The sequence below is a fragment of the Nothoprocta perdicaria genome, unplaced genomic scaffold (genome assembly GCF_003342845.1).
Source record: "Nothoprocta perdicaria isolate Ctin4 unplaced genomic scaffold, notPer1 scaffold_11, whole genome shotgun sequence".
NCBI lineage: Eukaryota > Metazoa > Chordata > Aves > Tinamiformes > Tinamidae > Nothoprocta > Nothoprocta perdicaria.
The window spans coordinates 684,905-707,279 of record NW_020454205.1 but is presented as its reverse complement, the minus strand read 5'-3'; the positions used below and the strand labels follow the sequence as shown (position 1 = coordinate 707,279).

General features: G+C 44.7%; 1 protein-coding gene across 1 annotated transcript in view; it reads right to left on the bottom strand.

Moving 5' to 3' along the window:
* Window positions 1-22,375, bottom strand: part of TMEFF2 (transmembrane protein with EGF like and two follistatin like domains 2) — a gene marked incomplete at its 5' end in the record, with an annotated part of 71,457 nt that overhangs the window by 21,083 nt on the left and 27,999 nt on the right. Inside the window, one exon of the mRNA XM_026047398.1 lies at window positions 2,077-2,173. Within this exon, the coding sequence (XP_025903183.1) occupies window positions 2,077-2,173 (97 nt within the window). The remainder of the gene's footprint in view (window positions 1-2,076; window positions 2,174-22,375) is intronic.

Here is a 22,375-nt window from a genome sequence, read left to right as displayed (position 1 = left end):
AGTGTGTTATCAGAGTGGAGTAATGACAATAAAGTAATTCTWGGCAGTCTTGGTTTACGTCAAAAATAGTGTGTGTATATATATATATATAAAATATGCGTGTGTGTGCATATATATGTGTATGCATATATACATGTATATGCAACGGTCACCTCATGGCAAATATTGGTGGGTGCCATAGCCCCTTGACTTTGTCCGTACATCCTTTCCTGCACGATTATTGACTAGGAATATATTTCTTTGCCTGGATAGGGCACAGGACATTGCAGATATTAAATATAAGGGCCGGCTGTTTCCGTATCTGGAACAAACAGGTCACACTTGTTTGCTGAACAAGGGGCAGCCAGTACCTGTGTAATGCATGGGAGCTTCCACACTACCTTCCAGTTCCTCATAGGGGTCCATGGTCTTGTTTGCAGATGCTCTGGCTGAGAGCAGCCGATGGGAGCGGGAAGGGACCCAAAGCCGACCGCCCTAATTGCCTTGTGGATTGAGAAGCTGGCAAAACCACTCGTTCCTTTTATATGTTTTCTTGCCTATGCGCTAATCAAGATAAATATTGATTGTTTGCACAATATTGATTTTAGGGGGGGCAGCGGTTGATGGCAGCTGCATGATTTGTGCAAATATCTTCCTGGGGTAATAGAGCTCGTTGGCATGAGAATGCAGTTCCACTGCTCTAGGTGCTGCCTAGATTGCTCAGCACAGGATTTACACTAGAAAATAGAGAGGTTGGTACCTTAAAGTCGCATATACCGATACATGTACTAAGGATTAGCAATAAACTACGAAATAAAGGCCCGARGGCTCTGACATGGTGCTCCCTTTGCTGAGCACCATTTATTTAGGGAGTATTTCATAGATGCCTTTTTGGAAGGTCTTTGAGAGATGCCCCTGCTCATCACGCTCCTTATAAGCACATCTCTTGGGGTGTTATGTTGAGTAGACCCGTCCCACAAAATCAATTCTTCCTCAGCAAACTYGGAAATAAAACCCAGAGTAGGCAACACTGACTGTCTGCTTTACCCATAGACTGCAGCCCCGTGCTAAAGAGCAGAGCCACTGCCCTGCTAAATGAAATATTYATGAAGGCCGCTGGTGCAAAGTGCATTAAAGGTGGGAATAACGCCAGCAACGCGCGAGCCTCTCAGCGACACGGAGCCTTCGCATATGAAAGCAGCGCGATGTTAAAGACGCTCAACCGAATAGTCTTTGTTTTTAACCCAGAGACASGGCTTCGCTAATGGGACGCCAAATTGCGTTCACTCTCGTGATACCAGACAGTGGAATGGCATACTAATATATGTGTGCTCCGGAAAGCTGCTATTATAGCGGAGCCCAGCGCGACTCTGGCACCCACTGGCATGCCTCTGGGCTCATCACTTTGGGGAGAGAGCCAAAGCAGCCCTATTTCCACCCAAGGTTAGCTAAGCATCCCCATCTCGGCCGGGTTGGAATTTTTTCTCCCACCGGAACCAGGGGTTAAGAGCCTGGCAGGACAGAACCAAAAGGAGCACAAATTTGATGATGGCATCCGCAGCCTTCCTCCCTGAGCGGGAGAAACGGTCGTGATTTCATGCCTGGCCGGCCGTGCGTGGACGTCCCGCCTGGACGAGGCCGGTGCCTGACACGGGGCACTATCTGACAGCTCTTCACCCCAAGCAACTTTGATAAAGGAGAGCGGGATTTCCAACATTTCTAACGCCAAGTGTAACGTAAAATGATGGTGACGATAATAATGATGTGTTCTAGCCAGAGAAACCTTTCTAGGTCAATTATTTTCCCCAAAGAAAACTAAAGAATAGAGCCATAAAACCTTCAGATGGAACAGCGCAAGTTATAACAGCAACAAAATGGATAACTCTGTGTTTCTAGACTTTGCTAAATTGTGCATGCCTCAAGATTATAAAACAGACTTTTATTCATTTTTGCAGACTAATAACCACCTCAATCACTGCGTGATGAATCTCTGGGTGTGGAAAATCCGATATCCCATATTTTTAATGCTTTCTGAACCACAGCATCTTCAAATAATAGACATTCATGAAAATAAAAAAGTAGACCAAGTTACTGTACCAAACATCCTCTGCATCTTCATCACACTCTGCCCCAAACTGGCAAATGTCACAGGTCGATGTCTCTTTTTGATTGGTTTCACCTGAGCCTTCATTGACTGTTTGATGGAAAGCAGAAAAATACACATTAGTAAACACCGGACGGCAGCAAAAACACTTCTCTCTCTAGAAAAATCTATTCCCCATGTTTGCTTAATGCACCGCTCCCCAAGCCAACGCTCGGCCAAGAGATGGTATTTCTGACTGGGACCAACTCAGCTATCAGAACTAACCCCTTCCTGGTCTGTGATAAATGTCCTGAATTATGGTGTTAAAAGGGAAACCAGGGAAAGTCTCCTTCTATTCTTCAGCCATTTCAACAACAGCTCCAGGAAGCTGCAATTTTGGAAGGTCAAGTCGGCACTAAGCTGCGCTGCTTTGTTTCCTGGGAACATAATTGAGGTGTATTGATGGTATCTCACGCTGCTTCGGGTCCTCTGCGGGTGAAGACCTTGAGAAGGACCCCAGGGGATGTTTTTGTGTGAAATTGCCTGTCGTGCAGTGCAATCTGGCCTGCTTCGAAGGCAAAACATGTTTCTCTTTTACAAGTACTGCAATGAGCCCCCAGGACTAGTTATCTCTRGCAAGGAAGATTTAGTGCCATGCGGAGCAGGGGATGATCTCCAGTAGGCAGGGAAAGCCAACACCAACGGCCTCCACGTTGCTCCTGCTCTGCCTCTAAAATCACCCCAAATTAGGTAGCCCTAGTGTTGCCATCAGACATAATCCCAACATGGCCTTGGAGAACTGGGAATGCGGCACCTCTAGCCTTTATCGAAGGTCAGTTTTGAAATCTGGGAAAGTCAACACAGGTCTCTGCAATTTTTTAAAGTTAGYACCTGGCCCTTAAATGTTGTCCATAACATGAGAGGGAAATCAGAATATCAAGTTAAGAGGACTGAGACACCACTCTTGACAACTGAATGAGAGGAGGAGACCACTAAGGTAGGAACCCAGAAACGGGAACTGCTCAAAGACCCCAAAGAAACACCGTCTACATTTATGTAGCCATCTATACGCACCTCGTGACAKGTTTGCACGGGTGCTTTCTAGCAAGATGTTCTTGCTGTGAATATCCYGCTAACGTCTGCAGAAAAATTAAACCATCCAGACCAACCACCTCTGACCCTGGGTAAGTCATTTAACCTCTGTCATATTCCCCACCCGGTAAAATGGGAATAACAGCACTTCCTACCATTGCAGAATATGAGAACAAGCACGTTAAGACCGGGCTATGCTTGGAGACTGCATTAATATGGACCACGGAGATAGCTAAGGTAGACAGCTTGTCTCACGAGTTATTTTTTTTGCTCAACCTAATAAAATCCAATGACCTGCTGGCGTGCTCAGCTACGAGCTGTGCTGCAGCAGCTCCTCATCAGGGCATGGCTTGAATTTTGATGCTACTAAAAGGGAAATGTTCACCTATGACAAACTTTCTGATGATACTAAAGAAAGGGGGGAAAAAAAAGGTGAGTTTGCCCCTCTCTCTTTGTAGAGGTGCTGGTTTGTTCAGGTTTATAGTCACAAACTACATGTACGAAAAAAAAAAAAGGTGGGGAAATGGAAAACCTGCCCTGGGCTTTTGCTCTGCAGCATCATCAGCATCAGTGGTGCAGGGAAGGTCCTAGGTCTTATCTTCTTGCTAAAGACCACAGAGATACAGTCTGGCACGGCTTTGATGCCAGGCAGATTCAATTTACAGCACTTCGCAGCTCTCATGCTTTTACTGTGAATCTCAGGTGGTGTGTTTTTCTTAAAATCACAGGCGCTGGATTATCCCAATACAAAAGAACATCAGTTTCGATGTGTATTTATTTTGAAAGGCATGTCTAAGCTCGATGGCTGTGGAAAACAAAGTTTGGGAGGAAGATAAATACCAGAAACTATCGAGTTTATCTTTAAAAAAATCTAATTATTTCTATAGGCCTGAGTGGAGATTTTTCAGGCTTGGGTAATGTCGAGGGTATGTCAAACTGGGGAAAAAAATCAGCTCTGAAAGAGAGCTCACTTGGGTTGAGTGTGCTAAAGGCTCCCAGGACACAGTGCAGTTAATATGAGAAAGAAGAGCCTAGGAGGTGCCCTGGGTTTGCTTAGAGCAAAGAAAGGGGTGCTGAACAGTGYGAGAACCAGGGACGTGCCATTTTCCCTTCACCTCCTCTTTACTAATAACCACGTGGCTTACCCACGTATGTGTGTGTATAGGCGTGTGTATATGTGCACATATAGGCTGCAGAGCCTCATTCCTCCYGGCTGAATGCGGGTGGTTTTACAGCAGCAGAATTTCAGGCATCCAGCTGCAAATCTCTGCTTTTGCAGGCTGTGGCCAGCAGGGAACGCATTCAATCCTTAGGTCTATTTATTCCGAACCAACAGTGTCTGCTTGTTTCTGCCTAGTGCCCATGCCCGCTGCTCCCGCAGGGCGTTTCATGCAGAACTGGATGCAATTCGCCGAGGCCGGCTTCTCCACGCAGATATCTCCAACAGCGTTTCCAAAGGAAAGGCTCCCGGAGCACAGCCCCCGGCGAGCCGACACGAGGCTCGCGCGACGCTCGCCCGGTGCACGCGGGATGCCAGCATCCCAGATTTGAGGCCGGGCAGGATGGCCAGCGCGAGGAAGAGGAGGTTCAGTTAATTTTGCCAAGATCTTCCGCTCACAAGCGGCTTTGGGCAGCACGTGGGAACCATTTGTCTTCCCTCCTGCATTAATTTGAGTAGGAATAGCTTCTGTGCAGGGGGATTTTCGAGGGATGGATGCAGCTGCTGCCCACAAGCCTGCAATGCTGCCCAGGCCTTGGTGGCATCCATCCCGGCTGGCACGTGCCACATGGTGCCCCAGAGCCAAGCGGAGCASATACCGCGGGCTCAGCACCCCGCGCTTTCCTCCTGCACGTCCTGTATGTCCAGGGCTGGCTGAATACAGAGAAATTCAGTGGAAACTATAAGGAAGGAGCCCATCCATGATTTCACAAAGCCTAAAACAAGGGAGACCAAAATGGGTGATGTGACTTTCCAGGGCTTTCTGCCAGCTCCCAGCCTGGTGGAAAGATTAAGAGGACACTTGAATTTGAACCCTTGCAGCTACTCATCCTTCAAGAAACAGAGTGAAAGGCACAAAGATAAAACCTAAAAGAGTTGCCGAACATCCACTCGGTGACTACTTTAGTTTTAAGGTCTTTGTCACTCCGCTATTGATTTAAGGCTGTGTATCCTTTTGAATATTAGTATGGCTGGCAAGATAGCAACATCATACATAAAAATGTTCTTTATTCCAGAACAGATGAAACTCCCAGTGGTAAAAGAAGATTTAGGTATCTCTGAAGATTTCTTATCGCCGTGCAACATAACTCTCTAATGGTTCGGTGCCTTGGAGGGTCATCTGAGATCACTTATCACATAAATCAAATAGGTGGCAGGCTATAAGAGTGGAAGCCTATAGCAATTTCATGTCTTTGCTCGCAGGCATCAAATCTATCTTTYGGGCAGACTATCGAGGAGATAATGCACCACTCCATTTAAGCCACTGAAGAACCCCCCAAATCTGGGTATTAACCGATTTTAGGAGGCTGCTCCTGGTCTCGTCTGCACCGCAATTATCTTCGGAAATGGCTGGTTTTAYGTCCCCAAACGCAGGCTGCAGACACCAGTCCTGGTTCTAATTTACACGACGGCTTCTGTAAATCACTCTGGCAACGCAAGGGAGTGTCAGAGCCAGGGGAAGTCCAATTTATCTTATGTCCCATTTACATAATCAAGGCGGTGTAAAGTGGCTCTGCTTTGAAATGAGCTGGGGCCACCTTCTGCTGAACCCAACGGGAGAAGTGGCTTTTCATTTTCTTCCCCCCCCCACACTCCACTTTTCTTCCATTTTACACTATTTTCTCCTCATTTCCATGGTGCTAATGCAGGTTGCACATTTGCAACCTGGAGCAGGAGCCGACCTGGAGTTCAGGAGCGCAGGAGCCGTGGGACGGGCTCGTGCTCCGTAATGAGGTCTCCGGAGGACGCCGTTYGCTCCAATTCCCACAGCATGGCAGATAGGTGCCAAAACTGGCAACTGAAAACCACGTCCAGCACGTCCCATCCTGGCAAGGAGCCAGGGGTGGAAGCGTCAATGGGAACGTCCCTAAGTCCTACAGGAGACAATATGATCTTTATTGGAAACGCCAACTCTGCAGAGGTCTTCAAAGCAAATGGGTGGTATCTACCCCGCTCTGCAAATATCCTCTCTCTCATTAGTATTGATTGAGGCACTTCAGCCATATCACTGATTGCATTGCCATTGCAGAGGTGTCGTTAGCAAATTAAAGGGAAGACTGTGATTCTACTTAACTTTGGGTAGAACCTGCTCTGTCTGCTTATATGTGTTGCCCTTCTAGACGGCTACGTGAGAAAATAAATCAGTGATGATGGCAATGTTTGTGCGAACTCCTGCCCAGAAGTTTGGGCCAGAATTATCAAAATTTAGGTGAGCCCACCTGCAAGAAGAGCTATAAAATGACATCCATTTCCCGTGCCATCCCTGCCTAAAAACACCTTTCAGGTGATCTCCTACTATGAGAACCCATCATCATTAAGGACCAATCATGCTAATAAAATTTTCTGGATGGCTTATTAACCTACTAAGACATGGTTTTCTCTATTCCCCTTCATTAGCGACAGCAATAATTAGGTGAGGACAGAGTAGCAAAATTGATCATATGCTACTGCCCAAGGGGACAGCGAATGTATCATGGACATTCAGCATAATGTTCTCCCAACGCCAGATGCATTAATTATATTTAGCAACACAGCTATTTTCTGCCTTTGATAAAGAAATCCATTAATGTAGATTGCGTATAACAGGAGAGGGTTTTCTTTTTTCTCCTATTTTAAAATGGATTTTTTGGGGGAAGTTCATTAGACAAAAAGAAAGGAGGCAACTCCATGTCCATTGGCCATAGTGACCATCAATCTCTTCATGAAAGCAGTGCCTAAAAAGCCTTAAGTCAGGGCGCCAAGGCTTCACCTTTCCACAGGCTTTTTGCATTGCAGCAAGGGGCTTTTCCATGGAAGCCATAGGCAGCTTGCTGCAGATAAAAGCATAAAAGGCAGTCCACATTACCAACTTGGCACTGAAAAGCTAGTGCCTTTTTTTTTTTCTTTTAACTGAAATCTAAGCAAAGATGAGTTACTTAGGGAAATCTCAGACTTAAAATTCTGGGGACTAATTTTTAAGTACATATGAGTAAAAAACATAAAAAAGACAATGCTTGAACTATTCCAAGGTAAAAACTAGTACATGAAGCCCAGAAGAGAGCAAGGACCCTAATCATTATTTTTCTAGGATCACAGTGCTTCCGTATGGTGGAAGTTGTCAATACCTATGTCCTGGAGACAAGAAAGGTCAAAATCAGTGGAAAATTGGTAGAAAAATCTATAATGGAGAAGAAACTCCAGCCTTCACTCTATCCTGGGCTTAGAAAAAAAAGAAATGAATGTTTTGCCTAATGCAATGTCTATCCTCTCCAGTTTTGTCAGCTTTGTGACCTGGTTATCCTGTGTSTGCCTGATCCTGGTGAGGTTCTGGGTAGCAAAATGCAGCAGAGAGCCACAAGAACGGCAAGACTTAGAAAATGAAGCTTCTGGAGTGAACTTAGAGGAATGGAAAGTTTGTAGTTTGGAAAACAGAAGATTGAAAGGAAACTTGTCACACGCTGTATATAAAAAAAGAACSTTAGGAAGACTATAAAAAGAAAGATARTCACAGACTCACAGAATGGCTGAGGTTGGAAAGATCTCTAAAGATCATCTAGTCCAGCCCTTGCTCCAGCAGAGACAACCAGAACACGGGGCATCCGAAAAAAGCCAGGCAGGCTTGGAAGATCCAGAGCAGGAGCCTCCCCAGCCTCCCTGGGCARCCTGGGCCACGGCTCRGGCACCCTCATCCTCAGTAAAGAAGTTCTCCCTCACATGGAGATGGAACTACTTGGGTTTCAGTTTGCACCCATTACTCCTTGTTTTGTCACTGGCCACCACAGAGAAGAATTTGGCTCCTTTACATTCTCTTCTCCAGGCTGAACAGGCCCCGCTCGCTCAGTCTCTCCTCACACGAGAGCTGCTCCAGCCCCTTCATCATCCTTGTCGCTCTGCGCTGGCCCCTCTCTAGCAGCTCCACGTCCCTCCTGTGCTGGGGAGCCCAGAGCTGTCCCCAGTGCTCCAGGTTTGGCCTCCCCAGAGCTGAGCAGAGGGGCAGGATCCCCCTCCCTGCCCTGCTGACAACGTCCTCCTGATGCAGCCAGGAGCCCATTGGCCTCCTTGGCCACGAGGGCCCTGCTGCCTCGCAGGTGACTTGGTGTCAACCAGGACTCCCAGGTCCCTCTCCGTGGAGCTGCTCTCCAGCAGGTCAACCCCTGCTCTGTGCTGGTGCCTGCGGTTGCTCCTCCCCAGGTGCAGGACCCTGCCCTTGTCCTTGTTGAACCTCATGAGGTTCCTCTCTGCCCAACTCACCAGCCTGTCCAGGTCCCTCTGGATGGCAGCACAGCCCTCCGGAGTGTCGGCCACTCCACCCAGCTTGGGATCATCCGCAAACTTGCTCAGGGTGCCCTCAGTGCCCTCGTCCAGGTCACTGATGAACAGGCTGAACAGCACCGGGCCCAGTACTGACCCCTGGGCCTCCACACTTCCCCCACACTTCCAGAGCCTCTCCATGAGGATGTTGTGGGAGATGGAGGTGAAAGCCTTGCTGAAGTCAAGGTAGACAACACCCACGGCTTTCCCATCGTCCATCCAGCCAGTCATCCCATCATCAGGTTCGTCAAACACGACTTCCCCTTGGTGAATACATGCTGACTATTCCTGATCACCTTCTTTTCTTTGACAACAATTGTCCTCCATACCCACTGTTTCTGAGACAAGAAATGATTTAATTGATATTTAAAAAAAAAAAAGTTAGATATTAGGAAGAAAATCCTTCAAACTTCTAAGACTTCTTAATACACCAGAGCACGTGAGTGATGCTGCTGAACAGGAAATCCCAAGCGCTGCAAAGGGAGAGCTTTGGGTCATGCCTAGGACCTGGTGGATGAGCCCCTATTGCACCTCCGTGCATGTTGGGAGCTGCTTTTCTGAAAGSATATCTAAAACGATGAATCAGAGTCCAGACACATCCATCTGTCACATCGGATAAGCACGTGTGTGCTTTGTGAATGTCTGGTCACTGCTGAAACCAGTTATTGCAGTYGGGAAGGAGATTTCCAGCCAGGAATGCAGGAAATATTTTAAACAGGCATAGCCCAATTAAAAATATCCCATACGATGTTTCTAAGCACGCTGGGCTTTTCTCTTCATTTAGCTTTGGGGGGAAATCAGCATAAGGGGGAAGGTGATGCTGGCTTAGCAGCATTTTAAGTTCAGAGGGTTCTGTCCCATGAGGGCAGATTTTCTGCCTTTCATAAGCTTTTGTGCTTCATTTAAATCCTAAATAAAGCACAGATATCCCATGGGAGTAAACTTTATTCTCTACCTGTCAGAATAATTTCCTACCTGAATTAACTTGTGAATGCATTTGGAAAAAAAATACATATGAATATATAAAATACAYATATCTTCCCCTAGCACAATTATTTGCCTCTCTTGTTTTCCAAACACCTTTATGTTGCTTTCCTGTTCTGAGTACAAATGCAGCCCTGCTACAGGAGTGACGGAGGGTGTGTGGAATGAAGCCCGGCTTTGATTTAGCGCCACGCATGCGAGATCATTTGTGCAAAAACCCCCAGGCAGGATGTTTTGCTTAATGTGACTCGCCTGGCTTYGAGGCCACAGTCTCTGCTTTGCTGCCCATATCCGAGCAGGACACAAAATTTTGGCCATGTGGACAGGAGGTGACGGCCCGCGTCCGGGCAGCACCACGGATGCCCCGTGCCTGCAGATGGTCCTGCTTTCCAGCAGCATGGAATTGTGCTCTCCAACATGCTGGATAACAGTATTGGCTGCTAAAACAAAATTCATGCACTTTGCACCCCCTAAGCGGTGCACGAATTTTCAGGGGGTAAAATATAATGGCTCAGTGCATCAAGCATGATTGATCTCTCTGCATTTGCTGATAATTACGCTCAAGAACAGCATGCATTAGACCTTCCCTGCCATCTCAAGTAGCATCTGGGGTCTTGTGCTCGGGTTACTAAAATGCTCCCTGCAGTATGTGACCTATAAGGCATAGACGCATACTGTGTTTAAATACACTCAGTTTTACTCTTGGCTTTACAGCTGAACAACTTTTTTTTTTTTTTTTTTCCCCCTGACTTACAGTCTATCAGTGAAAATATCTGTCTGGCAACGCAAGGTCACTCTGCTTTGCTTGGGAGAATACGGCAAAGAGGGGAATGAAAATATAAAGACCGAGCACTGGAAGCATGCCCCAAACATTTACAGTGCATAATAAAAGTGCATACCTGGGTATTTATGCACATCCATGCATGCACTAATCATGGTTCTCTACCAAGCAACAATCATACTTTGAAATGCTTTGCTGGCATAGGAAACTAAGGCTCTGCTTCAACAACAACAAAAAATGCTCAAGCATTTTGATCTTGCTCAAGCAAAATATTTTTCAAGTTTTTCTTTCATTATTAAAGGCAATGGAGAATTATAAGTAGTCTCAGGATGTGTCAGCTGGACAACAGCATGCATAAACTGGAAAGAAAGAAAGAAAGTCTAAAATCTCCAGGTTAACAAAAGTTTTACTTTAGCATGAAAGTCAATTACCTGCAGACTACAACTTCTGAAGTAACTGAATTTCAAAATGGCAGTAGCCATTTCCCAACTACCTTTTCCCCCCCAAAATCTGGCAGAGAAACATTTCTATTAACACCTTGACAAAATGAAAATTTAACAGTTCCATAAAGCTGTTATACCACACTAGCATTGCGTGGTATAGCATTGAGTTAAAAACATTCGGCACCGCGTTTCTGTTTTCTTCATTGAAGATTTTTTTTCCCTTTAGAGAGCATCTATTTTTCCTCAGGAATATATATTTCTTAACTATTATTTTTTATTTATAGCATCAATAGATTAACACAGGTTGCTCAGTTCGGTTATCAGAGGGTTTCCTCTCAGCCTTTGGTCATGGGCACCTCTGTATCCTTCCTGGTGTCCCAAGGCACCGTGTGTCACTAACTCTGCTGACAGGTCCCAAATTTTGTTTTTCTTGCTTTGAGCTGAACCCTATTCAAACATGGGATCTGATGCAGAAATAACCTTCCCTTTTACTTCAAAACACCCCATTTGTGAGCCTTCTAAAACATGGCAGCCCAAGCACGTGTATAAATGAACCATTTCTGCCCTTTCAGCACGTCAAGGTAAAACCTCCTTTATGAAGGCTTCTCTAATACTTGGTGCAGAACATTTCGAAAACCTCCCAGGCCATTAAGGAGTTGAAAAGCTGTTATAATCATCTACAAAACCCTTGCCAGGTCATGAACACCACATCTTTGGGAGATGCTCCTCCTTCTTCCGACCACGACCCGCATTTCAGTCGTAAACGGACGGAGCAGCTGGGCTCTGAATCACATCACAGGTACTGTTAGCAAACGGAAAACGATGGTGGCCCTTTTAGGAGACGTCCAATTTCCTGTGGTTTGTGCAAAAAGCSTGCGTTCACCTCCTTTCTTTCTGCTGCTTTGGCTCGAGATTCCAGAGGCTTGATCACAGCTCAATGATTTATTCCTGAGGAGCCTTTGATCACATAACTTCTTTTTTTTATTTATCTTCTGCAACTGACACCATCCCAGTAGACATCCTTCTGCATCTATAAAATATTTCAGCATACTGTTCGGTGCTGCACGTGTGTAATAGGCCAAACCTCCTTCATATTTTGTCTTTCCGTGCTGCTCTTGCTGCTGAGTGCACTGGAAGGGGACAGATGATGGTCATGCTAGSCAGGCACAGCGTTTCACTGGTTCTTAAGGTATTCATCCTTTTGTCTCCTCTGTCGCCCATTTCAATGTACYTGGTAGTTATGTGGTCCAGTGAGCACCATGAAATATTTGCATCTATCTACACGGAACTTCTATTTGCTGGAGAGAGAGCATCGCTGCACACGTTTCATACACAGGACCTAAATCAAGGGGGTGATGATGACATTGCACAATGCGGGGGCACCAGCCTTGGCCGCAGGGTCATTCACTGGCGTAGGCATTTCACACGCAGGTAAGAAGAAATTCCTGTGGCAAGAGCACACTCCTGGATTAGAAGTGGAGCTCCATGCAAATGGTATCTGCAAGGCTTCATGCAAATTGTATCTGCATGTCTGTGGTTGGAGAATAGCCGAGAGAAGCAGGCGGGCGCCAGGTCTAACAGGGTCTGCACCATCACGTTCAGGAGGAGCAACACTAGCTACTGCCAGATCTGTGCCTTGCCCATCTAACCCACACCATGTATCTTCACCTTTCAAAACCACCGCCTTACCACACTCATCTGTGAAGTCCATGTCCTCAAATTTCATATTTCTATGGCAATACAGGGTTGCTGACAGCAGCTTAACAGATTYATAGCAAATTCATCCAGGACTATTGTGCCAGCTCTGTCAGGGCAGCAGTTCTGCATGGCTCTGAATCCAAGTGACTACTAAGATGGCCAAGACCACGTGCTAACTATGGTAYTCAAAAATAACCCCATCTCTGACAGGCTTCAGCATTTCAAGAGCTTAGGGATGTACTTGAGTAAATAAGCCTTGTGGGCTCAAGCTGAGCAAGTCGTAGAAATGAAGGGCGGATTCTGCACTTCCTTGGGTAACCAAGTCATTGCATTAACGAAAGGCGTTTGGCCGAGTGAATAAAATCTGGCGGCCACTCTGTGTTTGGGAACATCATCTGGCATCAGATCTGGCACAGGATCTGCAGTCATGCTGCCAGAAGATTGAAGAGCTTTGCTGGTTGTTTGTCAAAGCAGTGTCGTTCGTCCACCTGCTCCAGCCCCAGCACAAAGCTGCGTGACGGATGGGAGGTTTCCCTGCTCTGGAAACCCTGTGCTTGGATCAGGTGGTGGCTGATCTCCCAAAGCAGGGGCGATGGGAATACACCAGGCAGCTTACATGGCTTGGGTACATCAAATTCTGGACAGCTTATGTCCACAGATTCCTGGTGGAAATAGGTAAGAAAGTTTCCGTAGCCTAGGCACATTGAGAATATTTTAGGATGAAAAATGTTTTTAATAGCGCTGTGAAGAGACAATGAGAATAAGGGTGCAGCTGGAGAGCTCGGGCTCTCTATGTTCTCAGTCTCCCAAAGAGCTTCCTGGTCTTTAGTCCACTTGGGATCAGGGCACAGATGCCAGGGAAAGCAGTGCGAAGGCTGGTGTGACTTGCACTGATGCTGCCTGCCTGCCTGAGCCTTGCAAGGAAAATTCAAGGAGAAGGACAGAGAGTTATCTGCAGGGAAAATAATCCTGAATTCACACTTGGGCAAACCACAAAGCTTCCGATTTTATTACTCTTCTCCCTAGGCAAATCTTTTCTTTCCTCTTTCACTTTCACCCTTGAATTGTCTGTTTACTTACTGGGGATGTGGGCAGATTTCGACTCTCAGACTGGATATTACTCTGAGAACAATAAACAGACGATCTTATCCTTCAGGTGCCCGAAACTTTCCTTGATGTTTTATTTCAAGCACAGACAGCAGGCTCGTGGTGCACATAGCATGACTTGAAAAGAACTACGGGTCGAAGTAGCTCACAGCAGAATATTACTGTGGATTTAGTGCTAATTCCAGGTTTATTCCTCTCCTAATTCCTGTATCACATTGTCTTATCTACACAGATAAAGCCTCTTGAAGTGTGCTTTCTTTGATGCATGGATGGAAGACTTCTGTCAAAATGTGTAAGATTTGCTTAGAAAACAATCACCACTATATTTAGTCTATGCCAAAGCCCCCTGAGAGATTTCGGTGCAGAGAAGTGCAGACTCCCCCCCGCAGAGCACAAAGCTGTACTTCATATGAGCCAGCAGGTCTACCAGGGCGATATACATTAATATCATGCACAATATCAGCAGATGGTCATGGTCTCCAGCGACAAACGGCCTCTCAAAACCCCCCGGCAGCATCATCACAAGCACGATCCTCCTGACTGCCTTGGATCCTCAGTGTCCCCCAAGGGCACCCTATGGATCTGCGGTTGGACTGGGCCAGCTCCGTGGCTCCAGGAAAGCTGCAGACCTTCTCGGGCATCTTTGCAGACTGTGGTTGTGTCAAACTGTGCTCTGCCTATGTTTCCCAGAGCTCTTCAAGCCAAATCACAACAGCACACGGCACCCATATTTTGATGTCAACTCCCGGGTGATTTCCCAGTTGGCAACAAAGAATATTTACATTTATAGGAGACAGCAACTTGCAGCCAGGAGGATTTCAAAGCATTTTATGAACTATCATTCAAAACAAGCAACGCTGCATAAAGACATTTCTGGGTCGAAATGTAGAAAGTATTGAACAGAACTGCTCAGCAGCTCGGGGTAAAAGGTGAAGAACACTCCATCCGAATGGATGTGTGCAATGCAATTTTAGTTAGGCAGGATGCAATTACAAAAGCTGGAGTCTGGCCAAGCCACCAAGGTTAACTACTCTACTTTTACAAAAAGTATCATGGGATTTTTCTTTAATGACCACAAGTTAATGATGTTGTGTCTGAAAGTCAGCACCTCTCGCCTTACAGTGGCCTTTAAAATCATTTAATAGCAGCAGCTTGATATTAGATCCAATGAGAGAATCCCCAACTGCCAACCCCACTGTCACAAGCATGTGGTTCTCTCAGGAAAATGGGACCGGATGGGATTAGGTGGGTCGCTGGGTCTGGTCCCCTAAAACTTCAAGATCGCACATAGGACATCATTGATACAGTTTGATTCACCTCCCAGATGCACTTCAGAGCTACAAGACACTGTGAGAAAACTTAGCAATTCAACCCAAAAGCACCTTCACATATGGTAATGTGTAACTTATAAACATATTCTTGGACCATAAAAAATAATGATCTAAGATTAAATACACAACTACCRTATTGGACTGCTTTAGACTAGAGTAGGAAGAAATATGTGTTTTTTTTCCAAGAATAAAGGGACTCTGCCAAATCTATCAACTTATTCTTTATTAATCCATCAAAGCAGGGGCATAATTAATTAGCTAGTGGTAACAACACAGCCCTGAGTAACACAGTAAACAATCTCTTGCAAGTTAGACTTGATTATTAGAAAATCATACATAGTTTGTACAGCTTGGTATGGTCATTAACACAACRTGCTCTGTGTATTCTTGGTGTGAACTGTCATAACCTCAGATAGGAATTTGGGGGTATATACCTTTAAGTGAAAAAGCCTAACAAATGTATCATATACTTATTTTATCTTATTTTATTTTAGTCTGGTCTAGTCTAGGCTAGTCTGCTTTAGTTTAGTTCAGTTCAGTTTAGGTTGCCCTGCTTGCCTTTGCTTGCCAATCCATTTCTTAGCCAATCCAATCTTAGCCAACCCATTTCTTTTAATCTGACATTCTGTTCTGTTCACCCAAACAAGGGGTGACCCATGGTTTTAATTGTTTATTAGACAAGAAAATTATTATAAATAAAACACAAAATTTAATTTTGGTATGAAAAGGTTCTTAAAAGAAAGCGAAAAGGGAAAGGTAGAAATCCCAAAGACGTGTACAGTGTTACACCAAGATCCTGAATACTTGTGCAGACTAAAGCATCGGATATTACTAGATGGCTAATGYATGCAGCAGAATCACTACCAAATATAAAAACTGCACATCACTAAGCCTTAGAAACTTAGGGTTTGGGCTAACAAACTCAACAGAGGTTTTTAAGTCGATCTCCACGTGTTTTGAGTCTTCTTCCACTAGAATATGACACCTTCCCACCCCAAATGACATTTCATGCACAGCTCCTGCATGTGCAGTTGCACAGTCTCATGTACCTTTGCGTGCTGATATGATTAAGTAAATGAGATATGATCACTGACCTTTTAGACAGTTTTGCATTCTGCTTTTCTTAATGCAGGATATTAGACAAAGAGATCACAACAACCCCTTGTAGCTTAGCCTCAAAAAAAATCCAAGTACTCTATCAAATAAACCAAGTCAAAATACATCAGGCTCTGGAATTCAGGGCAAATTTGCAGGTGACATAAATCGGGGGGTTTCACTGACAGCTATGGAGATGTCAACTACTGCTGGATGAAATGAGAATCTACCTACAGGAATCACTTTGTGCTCAAAATGCATTAAATATTAAGCAAGCCATACAATATTTTCACTCTGTTCCTTTTAAAACTTAACGCACTATACAGTCACTTGCCAACGGTTATTTTTTTTCTTGGTTCCAATATAGAATTTGCATTCCTTATGAGAACTTAGTGGGACTTACAGTCACAAGAAATTTGCAAGAAATGTCAAATTTGGACACATTTTAAATTCCTGGCAGATCGTTCTTTAAGTTCTGACTTGTTTAATTGCWTACAGGTGAAACAGGAAATGTGGTCTTAGCTCTTATGTTAATTGGAAGTGAACATACATTCACGAATATCTATAAAGAATTTTTCATCTAGGAATTCATTTCCTGTAGATGAAAAAGCTATCTTTTGGTCTTAGTACCCTGATCTTTATTTGATTAAAATGATCCACTCTCATTTATTTCACTGTGCAATTGCATAACATCACAGTGCCCTGTCTGAGTCACGAGATTTCTTCAGAGGTCATTTCTTGGTCCTCCTCTAAGCAGTTCTGCACCTCCAAAGTACCAATGTGGGTACACGGGTAACTTTGCTTAGAGCCTTGAAATATGTAAAGATGTTAAACATGCAGGCAATGCTCCTGAGGTCTCTTCTGCAATCTGAACCAAGAACCTAACCCCTGATGTTAATATTAATCAAAACTGGTTCATGACTCTAAGCTCTTGTTGAAAGCAGAGGGATGTGAGATTCCCTGGGTCTGGATAAAACCTTTGACGGCTGAAACGTTTTTCAGTTAGATGGGACCAAACAGACGTGGGAAGAGATTGAAGACTGAATTCTCAAGCCYAGCTACCAAAGCAGTGCAGACACAGATAAAGTGATTGCTGGCCGACTTGCTGGCTGAAAAATCGAAAGCATAAATAAAACTGAATGAAAATAAAGTTGAATGAAAAACTAACATTTTTTTCTTTCAATTAAAAATGGCTTGTAATGCTAAAATTTCTGCTTTAAATATATTTTTTCATATTCCTTCATGAAAGCATTTATGCTTCTTTCCTTACCTAGGTGACTATAATCATACCTTTGTAGAATGGTTGCTGGCTCACGGCAAATAATTGGCACCTTCTCTTTCTTATCAACCCCCCTTTCCATTACAGCACGTTTATTCTTCTGTTAAGAATAAGTGAACGGGCACAGGCAGTGATTCAGCTGGCATTTTTCACACACACGAAATATCTGGGCTCTAGTTCTGTGCTCTGCATTTTCCCAGTGCTGAGATGCCAATGGGGCTTGTGCTTGTGTTTATCCACTGAAAATGAAGATATGAAAGGATGCAGCCTAAAAAGATAATAATTACAGAAGGGCAGGGAAGAAAGGTCTCTTTATTCACAAACCGTAAAATGACCTGGGGGTGGCAAATCTGGCAGATATGTTAAGCCATACATCCCCAGTTTGGTTCCACAGAAAGCTCTTTTATAGAAGGCCTATAAAGCCCATAACCCTTCCTAACATCTCTCCTGCAGAGCTACCAACGTGACTCAAGCTCAGGGAGTGAAGCAGAGTCAACAGGGCACAGAGAGAGCCCTTGCTCACTAAGGGGTGACCGTGACCCATTTCTATAGCTTGCATTTTGCAGCCTCTGTGCAATGATACATACACTCCACTCATCCACCTTTCTGCTTTTAGAATTTCAACTTCCTCTTTCAACTCTCCCGTCTTCTTTTTGAGTCAAAAGCAGCTTTACACAGTGAGGATGTTGTCATGATAAATAGCCTRGTTCTACTCCAGAGCATTACAGTCTATTTATACTAAATAAAGACTAGAGTCCAGGAGACTACACATAATAAAGCAGCCTCACAACACATTAATCTAATCAGCAGGTAGGGTGGATCTTTTCTAGATGGCCTTAGAGAGTGTGTTTTCTTTAACTCTGACTTGGGATTTGCATAGCAGGGTTAAGTTCAGATCCAAAGATCAGGCACCAGGATTTCAAAGGGAGTTTAACAGTCTGATGCATGAGTCCATTTCCAAATGTAGTCAGTGCCAGCCCATCATCAGACACCGATGCAATAACGTGATCCCAAGGAACGCTTCCCCCTGGACCCTGATAAACACCAATGGCCCTTAAATTTCATGCTAAAGTCTAAGTTCATTCAATGATTTGTTCTATTTTTTTTTTTTTTTTTTTGTTATAGCTTAAAGAAAATGACTGAGGGTAATTTCATTCACAAATGTACATGAGATTTGCTTCTGGATTTGGTACTTATCTGGTGTGAAGAAGGTAATTTTAAAGCTCTTTTATTTAGAAAACCTAAATGTAAGAAACTCTGGCTGCCGTTTATCGAGATTCAGAATCAGGTCTGCAGAACAATAATAGTTCAGCTCACAAACCATAAAGAGATGTAAGCCCCACTAATTTCATGCTCCTTTAATCTGCTTTCATCAACTGTGTGGATTTTGCAAAAAGCACTCAAAAATTAAATGCTACCATTTAGTGCAAGCATTGACTGATTTCTAAAGGGTCAGCTTGCAGCACTGCCGAAGACATTAGTGACACAGCAAATAATCCCGTGCTATGAGCCTCCCAGCACTACATGATTTCTGTTCTATCAACATAAATATTACTGGATGAAAGCGATTCTCTTCTCTTAATAAAGGCAGAGAGCAAAAAAGCCATGCCTGGATGTTGATCTGCTTACGATGAGGTTATAAATAAATTTCTACTCATGGCCTAAAAGACAAACCAGTTTGGACGTGCTTGAATATCATATTCATTAACATAGATTGTATTTACACAAACAGAAAAAAAAAAAAGACGGTCGTGAACAAGGCCATTGATTTCAATGTAACAAGCAACGTGGAGCAATTGAATGCCGTTAAGCAACAATGTGAGCAATGTTGCTCTTACCGGCTTTATAATAATTTTTTCAACATGTATTTGCTTGCTTTCCATGAGCATTGTTATCATGAATAATTGCCTTAAGAGTGCTGTTTCATCAAATTAACTTACAACTGCTATAACCTTCCATGAAGATTTTTTAGGATAATAGTTGCCACAAATATACAGAGACGAGCTCTGGGAGAGAAGGGGAAAAGCTTAGCACAAATGGAAACACATTGGGTACAGCTGGATCCCAGCACCACGCAGGGTACTTACAACGTGCATTAATGTAGAACAAGGCTCATGCCATCCAGGTCATTAAATACCATGGGTTTCCTGACTGGAGAAAACAGAAAGACCTTTTCCTGTTCATTTTACCCATTCGGGAGCATCTCTGACTAAATCCACCCCTGCCCAATCCTGCACCTTCTGGAATTCCTCGATGGTGACTGASGGGGAGCCAAAGTGGTGGCTGCACTCAAATCATTCAGCTAGTTGCTATCTGGGCACCAATTCTCCCCATAACGTCCATGGGGGGGTCACTTCCAGCAGCCATCACTTCCAGTGACATCCAGATTTTAGACCTGGATGTAGGTGGGGCGGTAAAAATCAAAGCTTGCGCTCATCATGGAAAACACCGTGGGGACAGCAACACTGSAGGAGAATTTTGAAAGTCGTGGGATGACCGCGAGTCGTCTGGCTATGGTGTTAAGCGTGAGAAGGGACACCAAAACGGCAGGGTTTCTCAGATGACATACTTTCATCACCAGGAGAAATGGAAAAGCGTGAGCACCCCTGTGGGAGCAGCACGCTCTGTTCTGGGCAGCCACGCTCAGCGAAGCTGTACTGAATTTCCAAGCATCCAAGTGCTTGAAAATAAYGGCTGGGGATGAGAGGAAATGGAGGAATTACCATCTGAGACCGTGGCCTGTTTGTGGCCTGAAACAGAGGTTGAGAAGAGACATGATGGCTATCAGGGGACATCGGGGGCGTGGAGAGAGGAGATGTGTCAGGAAGCAAAAAGGACTGGAGTCAATGAGCCATCTGGGCTCTGGCAGCGCTGCGCTCAACTGCTCACTTGGCTCCATTGCGCAAGATTGGAGGGTCGTGCAGACCAGCTTATTTCCTGAGAGGAGATCCAAACCTGGTAAATCTCATGAGATTCTTTTTTTTTCTTCTTTTTTCTTTTTCTTTTTTTTTCCACTTTTTACATTAAGCTTATCACCTCTCTGGAAAAATTTACAGCATTTTTGTAAGGTTTTAAAAGCCCATTATAGAATTCTCCTAAGTAGATTAAAAAAAAAAAAAAAAGAGAAGAAAAGGGAAATATTATTCCTTGCTGAAATCAATGAATAATGATTTTGATAGCATTAAATAGGATTTTTCACGTCCCCACCCCACCTGTTGGAAGAGGCCAGTAAAAACCCAACACTACAAACTCAACCGGTTCCTACCCAACCTCTGCAAGAGGGCAAGCCGCACTCGTCACTGCTTTCCACGGGCTGGGAGGCAATTAATAACTCAGAGATTGCTGCTACAACTGGCAGTATGTTTGTTTTGATGGCTTCAGCGTTGAAAACAGCTCGAGCCTTTTATCACAATCCCAGTTTGGCTGAAACTCGACGGCAGACGAAATCGTCGTTCCACCCCTGCTGAAACGTGGGTTGCGTCTTTTACTGAAGGAACGCAGGGGCGGCGAGCAAAAGCTCTAGGAGCACTTGAGCAAAGAATAAAATGTGAAACGAGCCAGATCAAAGCAGCTCTGTGGTGACGGCGGGGTTGAAACGACGCGAGGCCAGCCCTTCTGCAACGCCTGGTGCTCATAACCCCGGGCTATCGGCAGCGCCGCGCGTGCAACAAAGCACACCAGCGCCTGACGAACGGGGCACCCCAGAGCGAGATGTTCCCTGTGATCTCCGCTAAAAGAGCCTGCAACCCTTTAAAACGAGAGTCTTACCACGGCAGTCTCCACGGCCTCTCAGTCGCCGTGGCACGTGAGTTAATTTTCCAAACACAGTGTTCTGTCAGGCAACACTGCTTTTTTTCCCTCGTGCTTATTATGTAAGAGTTCCCTGTGAACGGCGGCCGTTGAGCTCCCATCTCCCGTCCCCAGCCCGGCCAGATTAGATGCCTCCTGATAATTGGGGCAATTTGCTGTTCAGGCCCAATCCTTTTCTCTCCTCAACTTCTTTGCACGCTCAACGAGAAGCACAGATGCTTCGTGCCCCTTTGTGCATCGTGCTCCACTGTGACAACTGCCTTGCAGCGGGGAACCTGCTGTTCGTATTACATGACTCAATACATCTGACGTGCATTAATGTAAAAAACCTGCAYCAAGGTTCATATTTAAAGCGGAGGRGAGCAGAACATCTGCACTCAGGGTCCTGGCCCACTATTAAAAGACTTCTGTTGTCTTGAGACATGTGGACTGAAGCTGTGGATCTGTATTTCCTTATTTATTTCTGCTTTTGAAAGAGGCCTTTGCATGCTTCCACTCTTCGCAGTTACCTTGGGTSACACTAGACTGGGTGACCACGGGGTAAAATAAGCGTCATTGAGAAGAGAGGGAGAGAAAAGCATTAAAAATAGTGAGACTTGGCAAAAAAAAAAAAAAAAAAAAATAGAGAACTTCAAATTTGATGAGGAACGATGCAGGAGCTGTGAAGCTGCCTTAGAAACTGGGCTCTTCGCATTTTCCCTCGCTTTCCAGGATGCAGCTTGCTTTCTACTGCTGTGGGCCAAGGGAGTTTCGTTAAAAACAACTAGATAAAGCCAAGATCTTCAACAAATCTCATGTGGAAGCCCCTGAGCTTGCGCTTAAATCGCACARGCCAGCATAAAATCACAAACCTTGGCAGCAAGGGACACCCATTGCTGCACACAAGCGGGACAGAAGCCACGTTTGCAATCTTGCAAGCAACATCTCGTCGCTGAACAAGGTATTAAAACACCAAATAAAGAGTTTTAGATTAATAAGATGTTTACAAATGCTTATTAGGAGGTGACTGGCTGATTTTGACTTTGGTTTGGTGCATTTATCTTCTTACAGCCAAATATATCGGTGCCCTGGAATATTTACATATCTCTAGTTCGTAGCCTCACACAGCATTACAATCAAAATGCTGATTTCCTACTTATGCAGACAGTGCATGTTTGTATGGGGCCGCAAATGCAGTCTACCTA